Source organism: Phoxinus phoxinus (genome assembly GCF_949152265.1).
Source record: "Phoxinus phoxinus genome assembly, chromosome: 1".
Classification (NCBI taxonomy): domain Eukaryota; kingdom Metazoa; phylum Chordata; class Actinopteri; order Cypriniformes; family Leuciscidae; genus Phoxinus; species Phoxinus phoxinus.
The window spans coordinates 26,256,366-26,277,465 of NC_136876.1; the positions used below are offsets into that span (position 1 = coordinate 26,256,366).

The 21,100-nt window shown below is 36.6% G+C and overlaps 1 protein-coding gene and 1 long non-coding RNA gene across 3 annotated transcripts in view; both read left to right on the plus strand.

The window, feature by feature from the left end:
- On the plus strand, window positions 1–3,867 carry lgals2a (lectin, galactoside-binding, soluble, 2a). 2 transcript variants are annotated; one of them, XM_079635995.1, is made up of 5 exons: window positions 6–120; window positions 1,986–2,115; window positions 2,343–2,422; window positions 2,503–2,674; window positions 3,316–3,867. In XM_079635995.1, the coding sequence occupies exons 3-5, from the start codon at window positions 2,361–2,363 to the stop codon at window positions 3,460–3,462; spliced, it is 381 nt and encodes a 126-aa protein (XP_079492121.1). In that variant the 5' UTR covers window positions 6–120; window positions 1,986–2,115; window positions 2,343–2,360; the 3' UTR covers window positions 3,463–3,867. The 2 variants fall into 2 exon arrangements, with proteins under 2 accessions (XP_079492120.1, XP_079492121.1); XM_079635994.1 differs by lacking the exon at window positions 1,986–2,115 and having other exon boundaries at window positions 1–120.
- A 1,799-nt stretch (window positions 3,868–5,666) lies between these two features.
- Window positions 5,667–21,100, plus strand: part of LOC307007534 — a 79,847-nt gene continuing 64,413 nt past the window's right edge. The window contains exons 1-2 of the long non-coding RNA XR_013799635.1: window positions 5,667–5,862; window positions 9,105–9,177. This is a non-coding gene — a long non-coding RNA (uncharacterized lncRNA). The remainder of the gene's footprint in view (window positions 5,863–9,104; window positions 9,178–21,100) is intronic.

Here is a 21,100-nt window from a genome sequence, read left to right on the forward strand (position 1 = left end):
AAAGATCGGTCATCTGAACACTCCTAGTTCGCGGTGGTCATAAGCCCTCCACACAGCGAAACTTTCTCCCAGACGCTTCATTTCACTTCATTGTGGGTCTCAAAGGAAGTCAAAATGGACGTGAGTAATCTTAGAACGCATCGTCGCTTCATGTCACTATTTATTCATATTGGCCTATATTTTGTCAAATTGTCTGTATTTGTTTAGGCTCTAGAGCATATGTCAGAATGCATTCTCCATATTATAAGTTACATAAAATAATACAGTACGCATGTAAACTACTTGTAGCAGCCGAAGTCAGGTGTTTATGTATTGGTGTTTGTTTTCTGCATGATGCATAGTGTGTGAAGCGCCCTCACGTGCATTGTTAACGGGTGTGAGCTAGCCTACTCACATCTCAAATGCGCATTTATTGTTAGTTCCAACATCAGATCCATTTCCATCATAATGTTGTACTGGTCAGTGATATTAAGTTTTTCTCCCATAAATAATAGGAAATGCAATTCATAAAAGCTGACTTTTCCCTCAGTTAAATGAACAGTTCAAAATTCTGTCATTTTCTCACCACCCTCAAGTTTTTTTCAAACATGAGTTTTTTTCTTCTGCTGAACACAAAGGAAGATATTTTGAAGAATGTCGGTAACCATACAGTAATGTACAACATTGACTTCCATAGTTGGGAAAAAATACTTTGGAAGTTAATGGGGTACATCAACTGTTTGGATGGTAGAAAAAAGAAAGAAATTCATACTGATTTTTTAATTTTATTTAGTCATTGAATTTAGTTTTATATGTGAGCCTTTTCATTGAGCAATGCAGCCATAATCAAATAACAGAAAGAGAATTATGCTAAGTTTAGGACAGAGGTTAGCTTCATAGCCTTATTGGGTTTGCAATGTAGTAACCCTTTGGCATTTTAGGGTAATTCATCATACCTTAACATGTTCAATCCTCTGGCATTTCTACAGATGAAGCAAGACTGGCCAATTCAAGCCCAACTATGGTCTGAAACCATACAGAGCCAAGGATATTAAAAAGGAGACCCTTTAGCTCACTTTCTCTCTTAGCTCAGAGAAAGTAGTGTGACTCAGCCATTCTTTGCAATGCTAAGACTGGCCAGCTTCCCCTTTGCAGTTAAAGTAAGCAGTTTAGAAATTTGAGAAAGAAAGAGTGAGGCATATCACACTGCTCTGAGAGTGTCATTCTGCAGTATAGCTTCTGTCTGAGAGCTGGTTTACAGTTACTCACACCGACTAATGTGGAAAGAATTCACCTCTGTTACACATCTGTCCTTTCACATTCTCAGTCTAAGTGGCTTTTTCCCTTCTTTTCCTCCTCCTATCTCTCTTTTGACCATCTTTCCTCTCCACTATTCAGCCAGCAACAGCTTTAAAAATCTACTTTCCTTGGCAGCTGTTAATCACAATAGAGCCCTTGTATAATTCAGCTTGTGATTTTGCAGCTGCTGACCCAACATGGCTTCTCAACTTACACCAGATCTGCACAGAGATGGCATGACCACTAGTTTTTTTCTTTAGTTTTAAAGATGAAATGATTAAAGTCGTCATGAAATGGAAGGTGCAATAGTCTTTTCTTCCCTATTGTGACATATATCCAAGTGAAACGGCTTCTTGAACAAGAGCAAATGTAGGGACTTGTTTTTGTCCATCGGAAATTGATTGAAAAGTTGGATCATTGTGGTTTGCTATTGCTGTGATGTCATGTGAGTGACAGGTTGATCCCGCCTTCACGGCAGTAAACACGTCTTCAGAAAAGAGATGTCACCGCATGAGGGAGGGGAAGTTATTTTGATTAAAGATTACGAAGGCACATGAATTTTATAGAAATGTTGTGCACAGATAAATCATTCATATTGAATACTGCAATATTAAATTTTCAATACTCAATAAAAGAAAAAACTAGAATTTACCATTTTAATTTCAGGGTGACTTTAAGATATACCTCTTCTTGTATCCATCTTGTAGGACAGAGGGTTTCCAGAGTAACCATGCCACATCTGCAGTTTTTTGAAAGTTCAAGTTTGGCTCTTTGCCTTTTACCATTGGATCAGGATTTTCCTTTCAACGCATTGGAAAATTTGACAGCATTGCTTTTGTGAGGCTGATTCTGTGCACTCCATCATTACAGCTGCAGTCTCTCTTTGGTCTCTAGGGAAAACCAGGCACAGTGCCCAGCTGTACAAGTCAAATTTAAGTGGATACACATGTTCTGCTATTTATACTAATAGTGTATATCCCAAATAAAACAGTCGGTGAGATATACAAAAATCAAATTACTCTTAGAATAAAAGGTAACATGAGCTCTCTCTCTCTGTCTAACAGGGTGTGCTTGTGAAGAATATGTCCTTCAAGGTGGGACAGACTTTGACAATTACAGGAGTCCCCAAGGCCGATTCTACAAAGTAAGCCTCCGCAAAGTAACTTTTCAAATTTAGGATGTTAACAGCAGCAGGAGTTATGTCTCTCATTTGCTCTATTGCAGTTTTGCCATTAACATTGGTCACAGCGCCGAGGACATCGCTTTACACATGAACCCTCGTTTTGATGCCCATGGTGACCAGCGCACTATAGTGTGCAATTCATTCCAGGGCGGCAGCTGGTGCGAGGAGCTAAGAGAGAGCATCTTTCCATTTAATCAGAATGAGGATTTCCAGGCAAGACACAAGACTTTCATATATATCTTAATGAAACTGCTGTTTGAGTATATACAGATAATGATAATACATGAGCTGTGGATGTAATGTAATGGCCCCTTATATTGTTCAATTTTAAAGAGGACCTGTGCTTTGTTATATTTTCAACTTTCTTTAGTAGTGTGTTCCTGTTTGTAGTAGTTTAGTAGTTTCTGTTTGAGCATGGAAAAGGTGTGCAAAGTTGCAAAGCTCAAATTGACTCCCTGAAACGGCTCAATAATGTAGTCTTGAGCTTTCTTCTCATTTAAATAATTCCTGATTGAAGGCTGTCTTGGTTGAATTGCGTTAGTAGTGTGTTCAAATTCGCCATTATGGTAAGGATTGTGACATTTCCATAACACACTTGGAGCGGTTGACCAATCAGAGCACATTGTGCTTTCAGAGAAAGGGCACTTCATAGAGACAGTAACTAAACAGAACATTACTGACAGACTGGGAAGAGAGATGCTGCAACAATGTCAACATGATTTTGTTTTTGGGCTCTACTAGAATAGGTTTTCATGCTTAAATGTTAAAAAAAAAACATGAACAAGGGCATTTGTAAAAGGGCATTATAGGTCCTCTTTAACAATCATACTCTCTTGTTTCTTTTCTTCCTTTAGATAAAAATCACATTCACCAATGAGGATTTCCTGGTGTCTTTTCCTGATGGTTCTCAAATGCACTTCCCTAACCGTCATGGTGCTGAGAAGTACAAGTACATTCACTTTGAAGGCGAGGCCAGGATCCATGGGGTTGAAATTAAGTAATCAAAATAAAAAGAAGGCTCATTTTTGTATCCTGAATGCTTAACGAATCCGATTCTTTGCCTTATTTTGTCACTTATCCAGCTCTGTTATTCCACAGTTTTTACTTACTCAATATGGAGTCTCTAAATCACAATCGTATTATTTCTGACAAATCAGCATTCTAATTTTGCTGTGGCACTGTCTATCTTAACCACTAGAGGTAGCGCAACTACAGTAAATTGCCATGAGCTTTAGAGGAAGGCCTACTTGTAAACCATTATCAGAGATTATCAACTGCTTTTCTATTATACAATATCATGTTCTTAAATCTGGTTTGTAACTAAAACAAATTCACAATCTATAGCTGTTGGGAGATATAAATAAAAATAATATCCTGTTTTCACCAATAAACTACGCCTCTTAGTCTTTTTGTCTGTTTAATGTGTTCAGGCAGAAATGCCTTTTCTTCATGTTGTTGTGTTTAAGTTCAGTTATGCTAAACAAACAGATGGAGAAGATTGAGAATGAATCAAAAGCTTTAATTCCATCAGGTGCTTATCATACAAACGGAAATAGGAAGTCCCACTGCCAGTTTAAAACAGGTCATTCATGACATGAATAAAATATTCAGTGCATGAGAAACTAAACAGCACAATTCAAGTTGGCATTCTTTTTTTTGTGGTTAGAAACAACAGAATCATGTCATACATTATTATCTTAAAAAGTCTTCAGTTGAGTCATACTTTGATACATCAAACCATTTATGGGGAATAGTAAAAAAGACAAACTGTTGCTTATGTGAAGTGTTTATAAATATATATTCAATGGTTGTGATTAAGTATTGGTTGACAATGTACAATTACTTACAGTTAAGTGAGTGCAATATTGTAAATGAGTATCATTATAACTTCCAATATGCTTTTCATAGAAGTTCAAATGTTTTTAGCCATCTGTAAAAAAGAATATCAATGATTTTCATAAGATTCAATAGTTTTTTTAATCATATGCAAAGAAATTAACTTTGGCTTTGTCCTGGCTTGAGAAAGTAAAGAGAACCTAAACTACAGCAAAAGAGAGAACTATCCATCGATCCATTCAATGGCAATGATATTGTACTGTATACCTATCTCTTCAAAAGGAAGAAGCCAATGACCTGCATTTCCTGTACTGCTAAACCAATCTTTTTATAATATACACACTTCAGATCCCAACACCTCTTGGCTTTGGGAGATGAATAGCCTTCACAGAATCTCTTATGTAAATTGGACATATTGTATGCCTCAAATTCAGTCTTGGCCAAGGGTAAACTGTTCAGTACCTTGATTTTAACCTTTGAAGTGTCAACTGGTATTTTTTCCCACTTGCATTTTAGACTGCATGAAACGCACTGTAGGAAAGCTTAAGTATTAGTCACAGTTAAAAGTATATAGTCAATAAAATAAAATAAACAGATGTACCACTATTACAAGAATGTACATTATTTATTCAATACCCAAATTATACAACTTGTGTCCTTTTAATTAATTAAAGAAATGCAGAATTCAGTAAAATCATGAACCCTGAAAGCTATAACAGCAGCAGCAGCAGGAGCCAGTAAATGCAAAGCAATGATTATTTTAAAATAATAGTTACCACATATTTTTTTTTTCAAGCTGCAATGCATGCTGGGCACTGACACAACATTGTTGAATGTTTTGAAAGTTTAGACAAGTTTTGGACAAATATTTGAGAATAAGGTCAACAAAACAACTTTTGTTATGTTAAAGTTTTTAGGCCTATTCTTGTTTAGTTCACTCTCTGATGAACTGACTCGATCATCACTACTGAATGATCTTTGTTCAAGTTTATTTTTTCACATTTGTTAGAAGAACATTTTGCAAGTTGGATTTTTTTTTTTTTTTTACAGTGCAGGAGAACATTAAAGAGCAGCAACAACAACGTTCACATGTAACAAATATGAGGAAAAAAACATACATACACTACTGTAGCTGTAGGCCTTCACACAAGAGGGTAAACATAAGCAAAATAAACAAACGAACGATTAAACAAATTAAAATAAATCATAGATAAGGGCTAATTTAAAAAGCATGATAATAATAAACTAATCTACTTAGGTGGGCAAATGAGAGGCGAAAAACGAGCGGGCGACTGCCAATCGCTGCAGGATAACGACTGTGACGTCATCTTGTAAAAGAAAAAAAGAAGAAGCTGTTTCCCCGCTTGTTCTGGCATTTGTCCCATAATTCTGCGCGCGAACGTGAAACGAATCTTGACCATTTAAATGTAAACAGTAACGGCTCAGAATGGCTAAAGTTATAGGACAGCAATCTTACTAAAGAGGATGTTAATGAAAGGAAATATGAATACGATGGATGTTTATTGGCAGCTAACAAAACAGAGAGAAGCAGAGGTGTTTCAGTGGTAAGAATTGTTCTAACGTTAATTAATATTAGCTTAGTCAAGTTGTTTTCTCATGAAAGCCATTAAACTATTTTGAAACAGGAAAACAGATAACTTATATGTAAGCAATAAGGTACGAGAGGATCGATATAACGTTAACGTGAATAAGTCACGGCTGAAGTGACGGGCCATTGTTCGTCGTGCTGCAACCCTTTAGCCGTGACTTATTCACGATAACTTAACTTAACGTTACAGCACTAAGTTAAGCCTCGAGTACCTAAGTGCTTTTATAAAACGGTTAGCAGCTAACGTTACCACTCAATAAAAAATATTAAAGCCAACAAATATGTATCAATGCTACTTTCATGAAGTAAAAGTCTTCCTTCCGCTGGAAAAAATAGTCCCTGACCCTGAACAGCAACATAAGTTAGGCTACATTATTACGCCATTAGATGGCAGCAAAGACCTTCTTTATGAGCGAGTCAGTCGGTCAGGAGCCAAGACTTTTATATTGAAAAGACTAAAACTTGTTTTGAAGACGGAGAAAGACGCTTTGACTAGCGCAGTGTCAAAAAACAACATCAAACAAACTAGCACTGTCACTGTCACTGTGTCAGGGCACGGGGAAACACCTTAAGTTTAGCACTAACGTTACCTGTTAAAAAGACAAGATATGGCAGTGGACATTCAAACTGATTTTTTTATTATGACCATAGGACTGACCTGAAAGAAAATGCTTTCTATAAATGCAGGTAATACACCCGCTCACTCTTTCACACCATACTCTAGTCTACATAATACAGTAACGTTAAGCCTCAATTAACAATATCAATGAGAACAAAATGTTTACGTTGCTAAGAGTGGTTGCTAAGGTTATTGTGTAGTGATACACGGGTCAATGACGTACATTTTTAAATACATTTCATTTCTCTAATGTCATTCCTGGATAACAGATAATGACCATAATGCATTATGGTATGTCATGATGTGATAATATTGTATAAAAAAGAAGACCCTGAAAGAGCACCAGAACATGTGCAAAGGTCAGGAAGCGTCTCTTAAAATGTTGATATTTTGGTGCACTTTGTAGCAATATCATGTGTCCTTTTGGATAACAATAATAAAACATTCATAATGTTTTTATATTAAAAAACTAAAATATAATCTAAAAAAGATTACCTTAAGTGATGATAGCTAAGTTGTAGTTTTCCATAGGTGGTTGGTGCCTGATTATATATATATATATAAAAAAAAAATGTTTTGTCATTCCTGGATAACATGTCATTCTTGGATAACAAAAAACCTCTGTTAGCCAGGACATGCATGCCATCCGTTATCCAGAATGACATATGCATAACAATCTAGTTTTTAATTAACATTTATAAACTTTTAGGCATAGTTATTATTAGGGCTGCACAATATATCGAATTTATCGAATATCGCAAATGCATATAATCGCAATATGCATATCGCAACAGCATGCAATAAATGGGGTCATGAACAAAAGACAAAGTTTTTTTTTTAGCTTTAATAAGTATCAGGATATATTTAATTCATACAGTGAAAACTAAGCAATGTTTTATTTTTACATTTTATGATTCAGTATCTTTTATTAAATAAACCTAATGTAGCCAGAAACCCTGAAACCCTGAGGTTTACACTGATGTTATAATAACACTTCTTACGCTACAGTAAAACACTGATGTTCACTTTCAGAAGTTATAAGGATGTTTTCTAGTCATAAAAAGAATGTGAAACACATGTAGGTTATATCATTTTAAATATATTTTAAAGATAATTTAAGTTTATTTTACACACTTTAAGCATTATCGTATCGCATATCGAATATCGCATTATTTAAGGAGTTATCGCATATCACATTTTCTTCAATATCGCACAGCCCTAGTTATTATAGTTATATTATTAACATTAACATTATTTACATAATTGTATGTTTTTTGCCATATTTTTGCTGTCATTCATCTTGATTTCATATGATTCAATGAGTCATTGAATACAATTTTGTAATGTTAATGGTCAAATCATGAATAATGTAATTTTATTAAAGCTTTAGTATAGCTTCTGGTGTTTTAAGGTCAATTCTGTCCTTCCAGATGCCTCTGTCTAATAAAGAGAGGCAGAGACGGTTCAGAGCCAGGATAAACGTAGATGCAGAAGCTAGGGCTGAGTATCTTGGAAAAAAGAGAGCAAGGTATTATAGTGATGACTCAGAAACAAGCAAACTTGAAATATTAATCAAAATAGTTTCACACTCCTATAAACACACGTAATACGCATGTGCACGCCATCAGTGTTCTCACAGGTTCGCGTTTTTAAAGTTTGCGCAGAGAGAACTAAAGGGTTTTCTGTTAGAGCGGTGTCGTGTTAGCGGCCCCTAATTTAATAACTAATGATCTTTGCAATGGAAGTGAATCAATCAAAACTAACTTTAGCTGGACAATAACTTTATTCTAGAGCTGCTGTAAAGCCAAAACAATCTCTGTTACTTTAATTTCCTATTATCACTGTAAAGCTGCTTTGAAACAATCTATATTGTTAAAGCGCTGTAAATGAATGAATGAAGGTGACTTGACTAGACTAATTTGCAATAAGCCTAAATGTTTTAGCTGTATAATGTGTTGTATTATACCCTTGGCCATTGCTTATGAAGCATTATAATTTTACAATTTTAATTTACTGTAAATTTCACAGATTTTTAATCATTAAAAACTTGTCAGTGTCTCTTACTTTGTTTAAATTTTGAGTGTTGGAAAGAAAAATTATACTGAGGATGGTTTTTATGGTAATCCTGAAAAATATTGCAGAATGTCCTTCCGTCTAACAATGACAGGGGCAATTAATTTAACCCATATTTGTGTGGTAGATTAATGATAAAACAAGTCTTATTTACTTTATTGGAAAACATAAAAAAACCATTTATTTTGAGTTATATGTCTATATAAAACCCCAAATTGATTATATTAATTGTGATTAAAATTTAGTTTTCCGAGCACTAGCCTAATTGTTTGTTGTGATCCAATAATCGATACCAGTACATTTTGTAAATGCCAAAAATGGTAGAAATGTGATTAATTTACGTTATATTATGTTACCCAGGCCAGGAATGACATTTTCATGGGGGAAAAGATCTGATTCACCCAAAAATGGTTAATTACATTCTTGAAATGTGTACATATCATTGCATTACATACACAACACTAGAAAGTCCTAAAATTAGATTTTTTTTTCTGTCATCCACATAGCTAAGTGCACAGCTTCAGCATCAGCTACCTGACAGGTATTGAGCAACAGGAAGCTACAATATAACCCTGGCTGGTAAGTGATTTTTGTTCTCTCTGGAATAACATGATCATGTTGAATGGAAATGCCAAGATTAACTTGTGCCTGTCACAGTGTCACATATTCATACTCGTACTTTGTCATACTCATCATTTTTCATATTTTCATACTATATTATATACTATACTCATAGTCTCATACTCTATATGCCAGCAGCCATATCACCCTCTAGCCCAAGGCTAGTTGCCAACTGAAGCTAAGCAGGTTTGAGCCTGGTCAGGGAGACCTCCTGGGAAAATTAGGTTGCTACTGGAAGAGGTGTTAGTGAGACAGCAGGGGGCGTTCACCCTGTGGTCCGTGTGGGCCCTAACACCCCAGTATAGTGACAGGGACACTATACTGAATGTCCACTGCAATATCTTGACTTTTTTAAAAGTATATCGAAGTGCCTCCTAATCATCCCCGGATTGTCTCCTCTCTCCGCCTATAAGCTGCGTTCTGGGCGTTCTAGTCATCCAGGTGGATGCTGCACATTGGTGGTGGTTGAGGAGATTCCCCCCTTCTATGTAGAGCGATTTGAGTGCCAAGAAAAGAGCTAGGCTATATACATGTACATGTAACAAATGATTAATTATTATAGTTATATTCGTGATTTCACTCTCCTTCTCTGCCTCTCTGGGGTTTTTTGTACCATAGGAAACTTAGACATTTTTTAATTTGCAAACTGTCCATGTAAATCAGAAGAAAGAGTCATTTTATTTGAATATCTGACCCTATGTTTATAATAATGTCCGACAAAGATTTTTTAATGAATAATTCAGCAATGTGCATTTCTCTCCACAATGAATAGCTTACATTTTAGAAAAGTATTCATTCTGTTACAGTTTCATAATAGCAAATTCACAAATACTGGGACTCCCCTGTCTCTGTTTTTGTATATCATTTGATCACTTTGTTATATTAATAACATTATAATAATATTTATAATAATATTAATATTTAGATGTTAATTCATTGCCATGGAATGTCTTCTGTCATTGACTGGATGCAATTCAGGGGTCTGGTTTCCATGGAGAGCTGACATTCTGAGTGTTGAAAGTGGACATGCATAATCGGGAAGGACGGTCTGTACTGGGCATGTGCGTAGATGTGCAGTGGTTATTAGCATGTTTTAACATTCACTGAGGTCAGGCGGTGACATTTGCCCTAAATCATCGTCTGCAATGCCAACCACAGCAGTACAGGCAAGGGGCAAGACAAGTGATTAGCTGTCTGAATGTGTTATCACATAAATTAAATAATACTCACTCTTGTGAAAGAGATACTGTGATGTGTGACGCTTGAAGAATGTATTATTTAGAAACGAAATCATTTTTGATATAGTTATTTTTTAAGTCTAAGCAATGGAGTGTAGGCTATATCATTCTAAAATGAACTATATCATTTTGACCAGTTGATCAAAGCATATATACTGTAAGATTATACTAATTATTATAATTAAGGAGCAGAAAATCAAGTTAATGGGGCAATCATTGCGATGATTTCTTCATTTTACGCTCTCTTAACTACTATGATGAATCAGATGGCAGCCAGCTTGAGGAATGGGCTGGCCTTAGTACTTAGAATTTATTATTTTAGTTTATTTATTGCTGAAGTGATACAAATTTCTCCCACATCCCTTAAAAAGAAGAATTTTCTATCCTCACCAGTTCCTTTTATTTCCATTGCCTATGCTGTTGATGTTAATTGTGAAAATATAAATGTATAGCCTACCTCTTGACACAAAATACAGTTTCGAAAAACCACTAGATGCCACTAGGAAACCAAGAACAAGTTATATTTTTTTTTTTCATCCCTATTTCTCAGGCTGTAGGCTACCTTTTGTGGCATAGACTTTAGTTAGGGTAGATCATGCCATATTGAATTTTACTCAGCCAGAAATTAGGCTGTGAGGGATGAGGCTTTAAAGCTCCTAGATTTCATGTAATTTTCATAACGGTTTTATGGAATTTTTCTACTGAAAGATTTTAGAAAACTGTTTCATTATTGATATGTTGACAGTACAATCCATTGAGCACACTGTACTTCTATCCCTCCTCACTGCCTCATTTCATTCCTGTAAAAATGTAATATGGCTATACCTAGAGATGCACCGATTACAATTTTCAAGACCGATTTCCGTTTTTTTTTCCTACCGATTTTAGCCGATTCCGATTTAAATTTTTCTAACCACTTTACAGCACACACAAATATTTATTTTCTATATTTTTTAAAATTAAACACCACTTACCCAAACTGAATAATAAAAACAAGTTTAAATGGGTAAATTTTCTATAAATATTTTTGAGTCATCATTTTCTTTTCTGACATAGCTACTCCAGTTCTTGTTAAAACACACTAGACATGCAAATTATGTGCATTTTGGGCAATTTTTGTCTGAAATCATATTTATTTTGTCCATCAAAAGTGTGCTTTCAATTTAATTGAGCGTGCTTGACGCTCACGCGCCGCTCCTGCTCCCGGTGTGAATCAGACCACCTGGCCGCTTCATTTTTCTCAGATTGGATAGCTATCTGATTTATCAAAACTATTCCATTTACACCTGGTCACATAAATGTGTTTTTGCAAAACGGATATAAATCCGATCTTCAATTCCCGCACTATATGCAGATTTAGAGTCCACGTCACCGAAAGCAACAGTTATGAGCTGCATTTTATTGATCGTCAGCTAAAATTTCGAAATCAAAGACCGCAATAAGAGAGAGCGGCAACAGCCCTGGTAAGATCATTTCATTTCTTTACTTTTAATGAAGATGATTGTGTGTTAAGCGTCTGCGACTTGCTTTCACTTTGATTTGCGATAGTTTGCACGTTGGCTTGATGAATCGATGCTCAGCTTCGGTGATGCGTGCTGCAGTAGCGTTGTCATATCTGACTATAACATGACATATTATAGCCTAGAACACGCTCTCACGCATTACATTTGTAGCATTTTAGTTTGGAGTAAAATTTACATGTGGTTTCAACAACCAGATGCACTTGTACAGTTTCGTCTGGAATGCGGACGATTTCCCAGACCTCCAGAAGTGGTTTGAGCGATTGGAATTGAAATATCGAAATTAATATCGATATCGCAATATTCATTATCGATATAGCAATATCACATTTTGTCAATATCGTGCACCCCTACCGGCCGGTCGCCGGTCATGGCCGATCACGTGAAAATCGGCCAATTCCGGTCACTAGCCGATCAATCGGTGAATCTCTAGTTATACCCTTACAAAAGTCTATGATCTGTACAATCACGTTCTCTTTTACCTATCTCGTGTCTCATCATCACTGTGGTCTAAATTATGTCCTCACACAACATAATCCGAACACTGAATCTTATTTGAACAAATATCAAATAATTTGACTCACTCAAAAATCATTTGAGTCTGCCTCTTTCTTTTTCTCTCCAACAGTCACGCAAAAAGACTGCATATGCATTATCCATTTAAACGGATGGAGTGACAGTGTCAGAGTCCTGACAGGAAAAGGAAATGGAATAAGTAACCAGCGCAGAGAAATGTGTTTAGTGGCAGTGAGAGAGTAAGGCGATAATGGGACCCATCCGTTACGTCGGTGCATGGGTGTGCGGCTGAGTAAGTGAGATGGATGACTGTGTGTTCATACCCCACTGAAGCTCGGGAGGTCTAAGTCCTACACAGACCCTCTCAGCCAAGTCTATCGGAGAGGAGTGCGCCTTTATCAAGGCGAGGTGCGTGTTTAAAGGGTTAGTTCACCCCAAACTGAAAATCCTTTCATCAGTTACTGGTGTTACACCAGAGTTAATTACTCAATTACAACCGAAGTCAAACCCATAAGACTTTGTTCATTATTGTTCACCATTTAGATATTTTTAATGAAATGTGATCAATTTCTGTCCTTCCATTTCAAGTCGATTTACTCAAACTCTGATGCTTCAAAACGTTCATAAAGAGATAGCAAAAGAAATCCAGATATGAGTCAAATGGTTCTATCCAAGTCTTCTGAAGAGACACAATCAAATTACTATATGATTTAATTTAAGTTAAGTTAATTTAGGCTTTTAAGGCCCTTTCACACTGGACGCGTAACGAAAAAGCGAAACTTTCCATCCAGTGTGAAAGGGCCTTTACTCTCATAAACATTGATCAGCAAACATACATAGAGCAGTCATATATGTTAAACAGAAGCTCAAGCACGCAGTTTTGTTTTGTAAATCAATGAAAGCCTCATGGCTTTGGAATGACACAAGTGTTATTTTAAGCAGTGGTCAGACTCTGAGGACATCCACATGCCTGTCGTGTTACAGTATATATAGAGCGGGAGTGCCTTGTTGCCCTTGGCTCTGATCAAAAGCCTGTAATTGACTAATTTATTCAGTGCAAAGCTGGAGGGCAGAAAGAAGCTAGTCTATGACCTGACATGGTGGTTGTAGCCGCTGGACTCAGGCTGCAGTGGTGGGATGGAGAGAGGAAGTTTTTCCTGGGTGGTGCTGCCTAAGGCTCCTAGCTTGATGTGCTGCTTCGCTGTCTGATAAGAAGAGCTGCTTGTTTCAGTGATACAGGGTGTTGTGTCCATAGTGATTAAGAGCTGCTGGCCTTTCTGGTTCTCTCCTCTCTCCTCGTGTTATCATCAACCTTTTTGTATGCTCTTAAATCTCTTTACTATTCCACCTTTTCTGGATCAAGCTTTCTTTTTTTTAATGCCTTTTTTTTCCCCCTCGGTTCCATCCTCCTTCCTCTCTGCATCTCCCTATCGCAGTCCGTCTTTCACGTCCCGCTGCACTTGACTCGGCCTCATCAGATCCTCTTACTCTTGTGTCACTAGACCTCGGTGGCTGTAATTTACTGCAGTACCACCAATGTACTGTATGTCTGTGTCTGGCTCGTAATCATGTAATCTGATGTAAGATAATGCAACCTTTACGGCAAACAGGGAGTGGGAAGACAAACAGGACTCATTTGCAACTAAGCAAATATATGGTATTTGCTTAGTTGCAAATGCATTGCATTACGCTTTTTTGTGCTTTATAGGAAATCCTGACCCCTTTGACAATGACGAAGGCTTCCACCAGGTCTTCAGTATGTCTTGTTAAGATCTGAACGGCATTAATAATTTATTCCGGGAGCTGTGGGTCTGCTATTTTGCGCTGCTGAAAGGACCAGATTAAACACAGCCATGTTGTGTTTTAGGTGCTGGTCCACCCCAACATGCAGTAAATGCGATTTTTGTTTCTCCAGCTTGAAATTCTGTCCCAGCAGTCTCTTCTCATAACTTAAGAGAAGCCACACACATACACAGAGAGTCTGCTGTCTGTTACTTTGCGTTGTGTATGATTACTCATGAGAAACAGTGTGATGGAGACAGACATTTGGTGTGTGTGTGTGTGAATGGAGGATATATTCTTGCTCTTAGTCGGAGTGTTTGTTTTTGTGTCTCAGGTGTGTGCATGGTAATCAGCTCACTAAGGTCAGAGGTCATCTCCCTGGGGAAGTGCAGGGTTTGGATGCCATGACGACCCATGTCACTGCTTTCTCGTTCTCCCTCTCTTACTATAAATCCTGTGTTTCTCCCACTCATTGCCTTTTTCCTCCCTGCCGTTTGCTTGTGGAAATGTTGCGTGGCCTAGAAAAACACAATTTAGAAAATTAGTACAACCCTGTGTATCAAAGTCCTTTTGTAGATAGTTTAAGGTGCTGGCAAAAAAAAGGTCAGTTTCTGTTGTCAATGTTGTAGTGATTAGTGTAGCTCACACAGCAGTCACTTTGAAAACAAGCAGCTTTCTTTTGCTCAACGTGACTAATGAACTTCTTGCATTATCTGCATGGGGAAGTCTTTTGGCTTAGGTGAAATTCCTGGTCACATGGTTTCCTATTTAAATGACTGTATTTCACCTGTGAACATTTTTACACTGTGTCTTAACAAGACAGCATGCAACAAAGCAACAAACATGCGTTGGCTCAAAACAAACTAATGTTTTGCAAGGAAACACAAAGTTTCACGGAGGAACGCAAACATTTGCGTGAGAAAGCAAAAGCATTGACTTATTATTTTTCCTCCCATGTCATATTTTTTTTTCATCAATGTCATCAATGTCCCTTCAAGGGGCTTCATAAAAATCACATACAGGTGACCGAAAACAATATGGGCAACATTTCCATAACTAAAGAAAGCTAAAACTAAACTATTGCTGCCTTGCAAAGCTGTTTTTTCTTTCAAGACGTGCATATCTACTTAATTTTTTCTCTTCCATGCTTCACATAACCAAGCAAAATTCCTGTGTTTAGCTCTGTGCAGGTGTATGTACTAGTATAGGGATTGTGTGGGTGTGTGTTGCATCAGTGAGATGAAGATGTTTGTAACTCGCCTTGTTTTATATGTCTTAGACAGAAATTTTCAGAACAGACAACTGTTTTTTTTGGAGGAGGGGAGGGGGGGGGTCTCTCTGTCTGTCTGTGTGTGTGTGAGCTCCATGAAAGCGTGTAAGCATTGAGTTCAGCAACCAGATATTTTTAGTCCTGTCTCAAGACCTCTCTCTTCCTTCGTGTTTCTCCTCTCTTCCTCGGCCCTGTCCTCACCCCCTCCCATTCCCTACTCTGATATGTGTTTATCTACTTATCTGTGTGCATGCCTTGAGTGACAGCAAGAGAGTGACAAGTGAGTGAAGATTGAAGTCATCAGTTGTTTCTAACGTAGCGTTTTGCTCTGATAAGCCCAGCTGCCTAATCACACTCATTAAGACTTGATTAGCGTTATTTAATTCTCATCAGTTCGACCTCTTAAAAGCTGACCACTCAAATGCTTTCATAAGCTACATTTATAATCAGATTGATGGCTCAAGTACACTGGAAATCCTTCTTCTATAGCTACACCTCAGTTGATCTGATTGAACTTGATCCAAATGAAATTTTCGGATTGAAACCTAAAATAATCTTATCAGGGCTACATGATATTAAAGAAAAATTCGATATGCGATAACTTGTTAAATAATCCAATATGCGATGCGGTATTGCTTTAAGTGTAATTATACACTTGTGTAATTTAAATTATATTTATAGGGCCCTATGAAATTGTTTTATTTTTTTCCAAATTCAGTTTTTCCACCTACATTTTTCTAGATTCCGTTTTTTTTTCTTCGTTTAAATTTTTTCTGACTCCATTTTAATGGTTAAATAAAAATGTTGTAATCAAAGCATGTCTAGTTAATTGAAATCATGAAATTTATACAATTTAACAGCAATCTATATATTTTTTTTTACACATTTTTAAGGCCAAATTCAGTGTTTTCTGTTTTAAGTTTTCTGGATTCCATTTTAATGCTTTAATTAAATTGTAATAATCAAAAAGCATGTCTAATTAATTGAATTCATAAAAACAACAATTTATTAATAAAATAAATTCTTTTCTATGAAATGTTTAGTTTTTTCAGAAAATCTGTGTATTGTGTTGTGTATGCAACAGTAATATATGTCTATCACACAATATCTTCAAGTTAAACCAAACTTTTATTTTGATGGGTCGCCATGAAGACCTTTTGAGTTTCTGTGTTTATGATATGACGATAGTTTTTCTAAAATGAAATGGTAAAATGCTGTGGAGATAAAGTTCTGAAATATAGCGAGCGTCAAGCATGCTTCAGTATGTGTGGTAAATGAAACTATTCATTCACACAGAGACACTCAGAACATGCAGCATTCATATTTAATTAGTCTTTTTGCGGTTTAACAGTCACAGACACTAGAACATCAAGAACATCCAGGTAAATAAAAACATATGAAATTATGATACATGAAATATTTGAAAATATAAACACATACAATTTTTGATAAAAAGCTCTTCTGACATATTATGTCAGCTTATGTTTCATGCCACCAAGGCAAACATGTGACAGTAGCTCTGGTGACATCTTGGTGCCTGTGCCAACGTTTTGTTTAGGATACGAGTAATGCACGTATAAACAAATATTTGAAGCGGAGTGCAACATTCAGGGTAAACATAATTTCAGAATCTGAAATCAGGTTGGATTGATTCCGATTGAGGAAAATAATACGCATTTTCACAAAGGAGCAGAGGACACAGAAATGTAATTTAGTTAAACATAAAAGTCTCTGTCATTATCTCACATGAACAGGTATATTTAAGTCTGAATATTTTTTTATATATTTAACTCAAGCAGCACTTCTACTTATCTTGTAGACGCTATGTGTTCCTGCTTTATCATTCAACAGATGGCAAAGATTTTGCCATTCCTGTTTGATGAGGCTAGTGTGAGTGTAATCAGGTTAATATGTTTGACAGCAGTGCTGCCACAGTATGTCATTATATATATTACATCCTATCACCCACCCTTACTAAGAGCAATTCCCCACATGGCTGAATATAGAGGAGATTACACAGCACAGGAGTGAGCATGTCAGTGAATGTTTGTGTGCTATAGCCTAAGAGCTAGAAATGAAGATGTAAAACTTCCTGTTTATTAAAAAAACAAAACATCAAAAACAACGTCAACACTCGTATATTAAGTGCTATTCAGATACGATTGAGATCTACATCGTACTTTCTTTGCAGGGCTGTTTGATTGTATTTTTAACAACCGTAGGTTATTGAGATGTGATTCGAGGTACAGAGTGAAAAAGAGAGGGCGGGTGTGTGAGAAGGAATCTGTGGAAAGGAGTTATTCACTTACATAAACTCTAGCTCTATATTTAGACAGCGTGACTTCAGATTTCTGCACCAGAGTGATCGACCACATTGATATGCGTGTGGGCCTCAGTGTTCCTCATGCACAAACTCCAGTCGGAATGCTTTTGCCTGGCTGTATCAGGCTATATAATATAGCCGCTATATGCGGCTTTGCTTTGTGTTGCTGTTTGAGTCTGTTGAGTATCTATTATACTGTATGTTATTATCAGGCTGGTGAAGCTCAGTGCTTTATTGGTGTTTATCAGATTGTTGCTGCTGTGTATTACTGATTGTGGTGTTTTGATTAGGAGCATATGAGATTGTGTAAGCGTAGATTAGACTGGTGTGTATGAGTTTATATCACACTGGCTTTAAAAACAATAACTGATATTTCAAAATTATTTTTGTCATTTTCACACAGAGGGTAGCATTTATGTTAAATGTAGGCTACTATATGAAAAATGAGGAATTTCCAGAATTTTAAGACAATTCATACTTGTAAAAACATATAGGATAAAAAAATGTAAAATGTAATATAAATGTTCTATATATAGATTAGAATATATATTATATATATGTTATATATACAAAATATAATATATTTGTCATGAACTGCTCCAAGACACGAAGGTGGAGAATCCAAATGCAGGTTTATTAAGGGGTAATCCAAAGAACAGGCAAGGTCAAACACAGGCAGACAGTCCGTACAAACAAACACACAAAACAGGCAGGGGTCAGAGGCAAAAGAGTAATCCAGGGAACAGGGCAAGAAATCAGTAAACCAAAAGACATGAAAACAGGGAAAACGCTCGGAATTGCAGTGTGACAGTAAAACAAGAGTGAATGAATCGGGGAATGAAAGTGAATGAATCAGGGAATGAATGTGAAAACCAGGCCATTATAGGGTGAGTTAAACAAGGTAATGAGAAACAGGTGAATGCAATCAGTGATGATGAGTCCGGGCAGTGAGTTCTGGGAAATGTAGTTTGTGAGAATGACAATAGTCTGGGGTGGAGTGCCCTCTGGTGGCTCTCAAGGGCACTCCAGCTGGTAACCATCACAATATTAGTTATATTTATCCGTTTCAAAAAACATTTATCATTTCTTCCCAGGCAAAATATACGTACAATATTATCTTTAAAGTTTGATTTTTTTTATAATCAAATATCACCAAGGCTGCATATTTTATCAGAAATACACTAAAATAGTAGCCTAATATTATTACAGTAATATTATATTATTACAATTTAAAAAAAAATTTTTTAAATATATTTTAAGATAAATGTAATTTGTTACTTTTCAGACTGGAGTAATGGCTGCTGACAATTAAGATTTCCCAGTGTCATATGATCCTTCAGATATCATTCTAATATGTTCATTTTGCACTCAAAAATATTTGTTGTTATTATTAATGTTGAAAACGAGTGTGCTGCTTAATCATTGTAAACCGTGATCTTTTTTAAGGATTCGTTGAATGGAAAGCTCAAAAGAACGCCATTTATTTGAATAAATAACATTATAAATAACTTTTCAGAAAATTCTCACAAGGAAAATAATAATTATAAAAGACAAAAATCTTACTGACCATACACTTTTGAAAGTAGTGTATGTCATTATCTATCAGTAAGGTGACATACAGGCTACCGATTACCAGGTTTGTGATGTAGCATTTTTTTTTTTCTTTCTGTTCATTAAAAAATGTTTCTCAGTGATAAAACAAATAAGGTACCTTGTCTATTAAAGTTTATGAAACTCACAACACAGCACTGGGTAAGACTAAAAGAGATCTTGTCACAGCAGTTCTTGTGATGATGACCATAGATATTCATAATAAAGTCTAGATGTCTTACGGCGGAGTCTAACGTCATCACCCGGTGGATCTTGTCACAGGCAAGCTTTTTGGTGGGCTCTGTGGTACCTGATGTAAGGTGAGTGATCAGCACGAACACAAATACTCTTATCTCGCTGAAATCTTGACGGATTTTCAAACGGTTTGGTTTCTTACAAACGTTATTAACGTGGCTATAATTCTGGATGCTTGAACATGTTGAACTATATAATATTATAATTATTCATAAGTATGCAGTGTCATAACTACATCTCTGACGTTTATAACAAACCAACCCGTTTGAAAATCGGTAGAAAATTTTGCAAGTTATGGTTATTTAGAAAGTACATGCACCATTAAAACACAATGTAACGAGTGAGCAAGCTGACTGTGACAAGATGGCCTCCAGGTGCGGACGTCGACCTCCATTGGCCAGCAGCGCGGACGAGACATCTAGCCTTTATTATGTATATCTATGATGATGACACTCTAAATAGCAAGCATTACAATGTTGTACTGACAGAAAAAAGTACAGCATGAATGAAAATGTACAACCCACTCCATCAAAATGATGGATCATGATTATTTGCAACCTCTGTTCGTGAGTGCATAAAATGCGAATGTGTTTGAGCTTTGAGCGAGGTGTTTTTTTCTTTTTTCTGAACTTCCACATATTTACCATACTCAAGGGAGAGAGAATAGAGAATCCATACACGTTTCTGACCTGATCAGGAGGATATAGGCTAACTGTGATGTTATATGATTCAGTAAACCAGTTATCTTCTTTTTTTTAATTATCATCATGAGAATAGAAGTTGATGTTCTCATATCAAAGATAATTCATCTCCCTCAGATCGCAAATCTTCTTTGTAGATTTTGGATGTGTTTATCACTGTGTGTGTGTGTGTGTGTGTGTGTGTGTGTGTGTACTGTATGGATGGGCAAGAATGAAGATCTGAGCGTCTTTGAAAAGAGCCAAGTTGTTATGGCAAGGCGACTGCGTCAGAGTATCTTTGAAACGGCAAGGCTTGTTGGTTTCTCCCGGTCAGCAGTGGTAAGGGTGTTGGGCGCCCAAGGCTCATCGATGCACAAGCGCAATGAAGGCTATCCTGTCTGGTCCGAGCCAACCAGATGTCTACTGTGGCACAAGTCAGAAATTGTCATGGGAGGAATCTGTCACAACACACTGCAACACACTCTGCCTTGTATAGGGCTGCACAGCCGCAGACCAATCAAAGTGCATATGATGACCCCTGTCCACTGTTGAAAGAGCTTTAATTTCTACATGTCCACAACTGTTTATTTCACACTGACGAGTTGTTCTGCAGTAAACTGTCCTAACAGTTTCTGCTGGCGGGACCTTGATATCGCGGCTTTACTTCCTGCTCACTACTGCACAGAGCCAGGTCCCAAATGGGATGC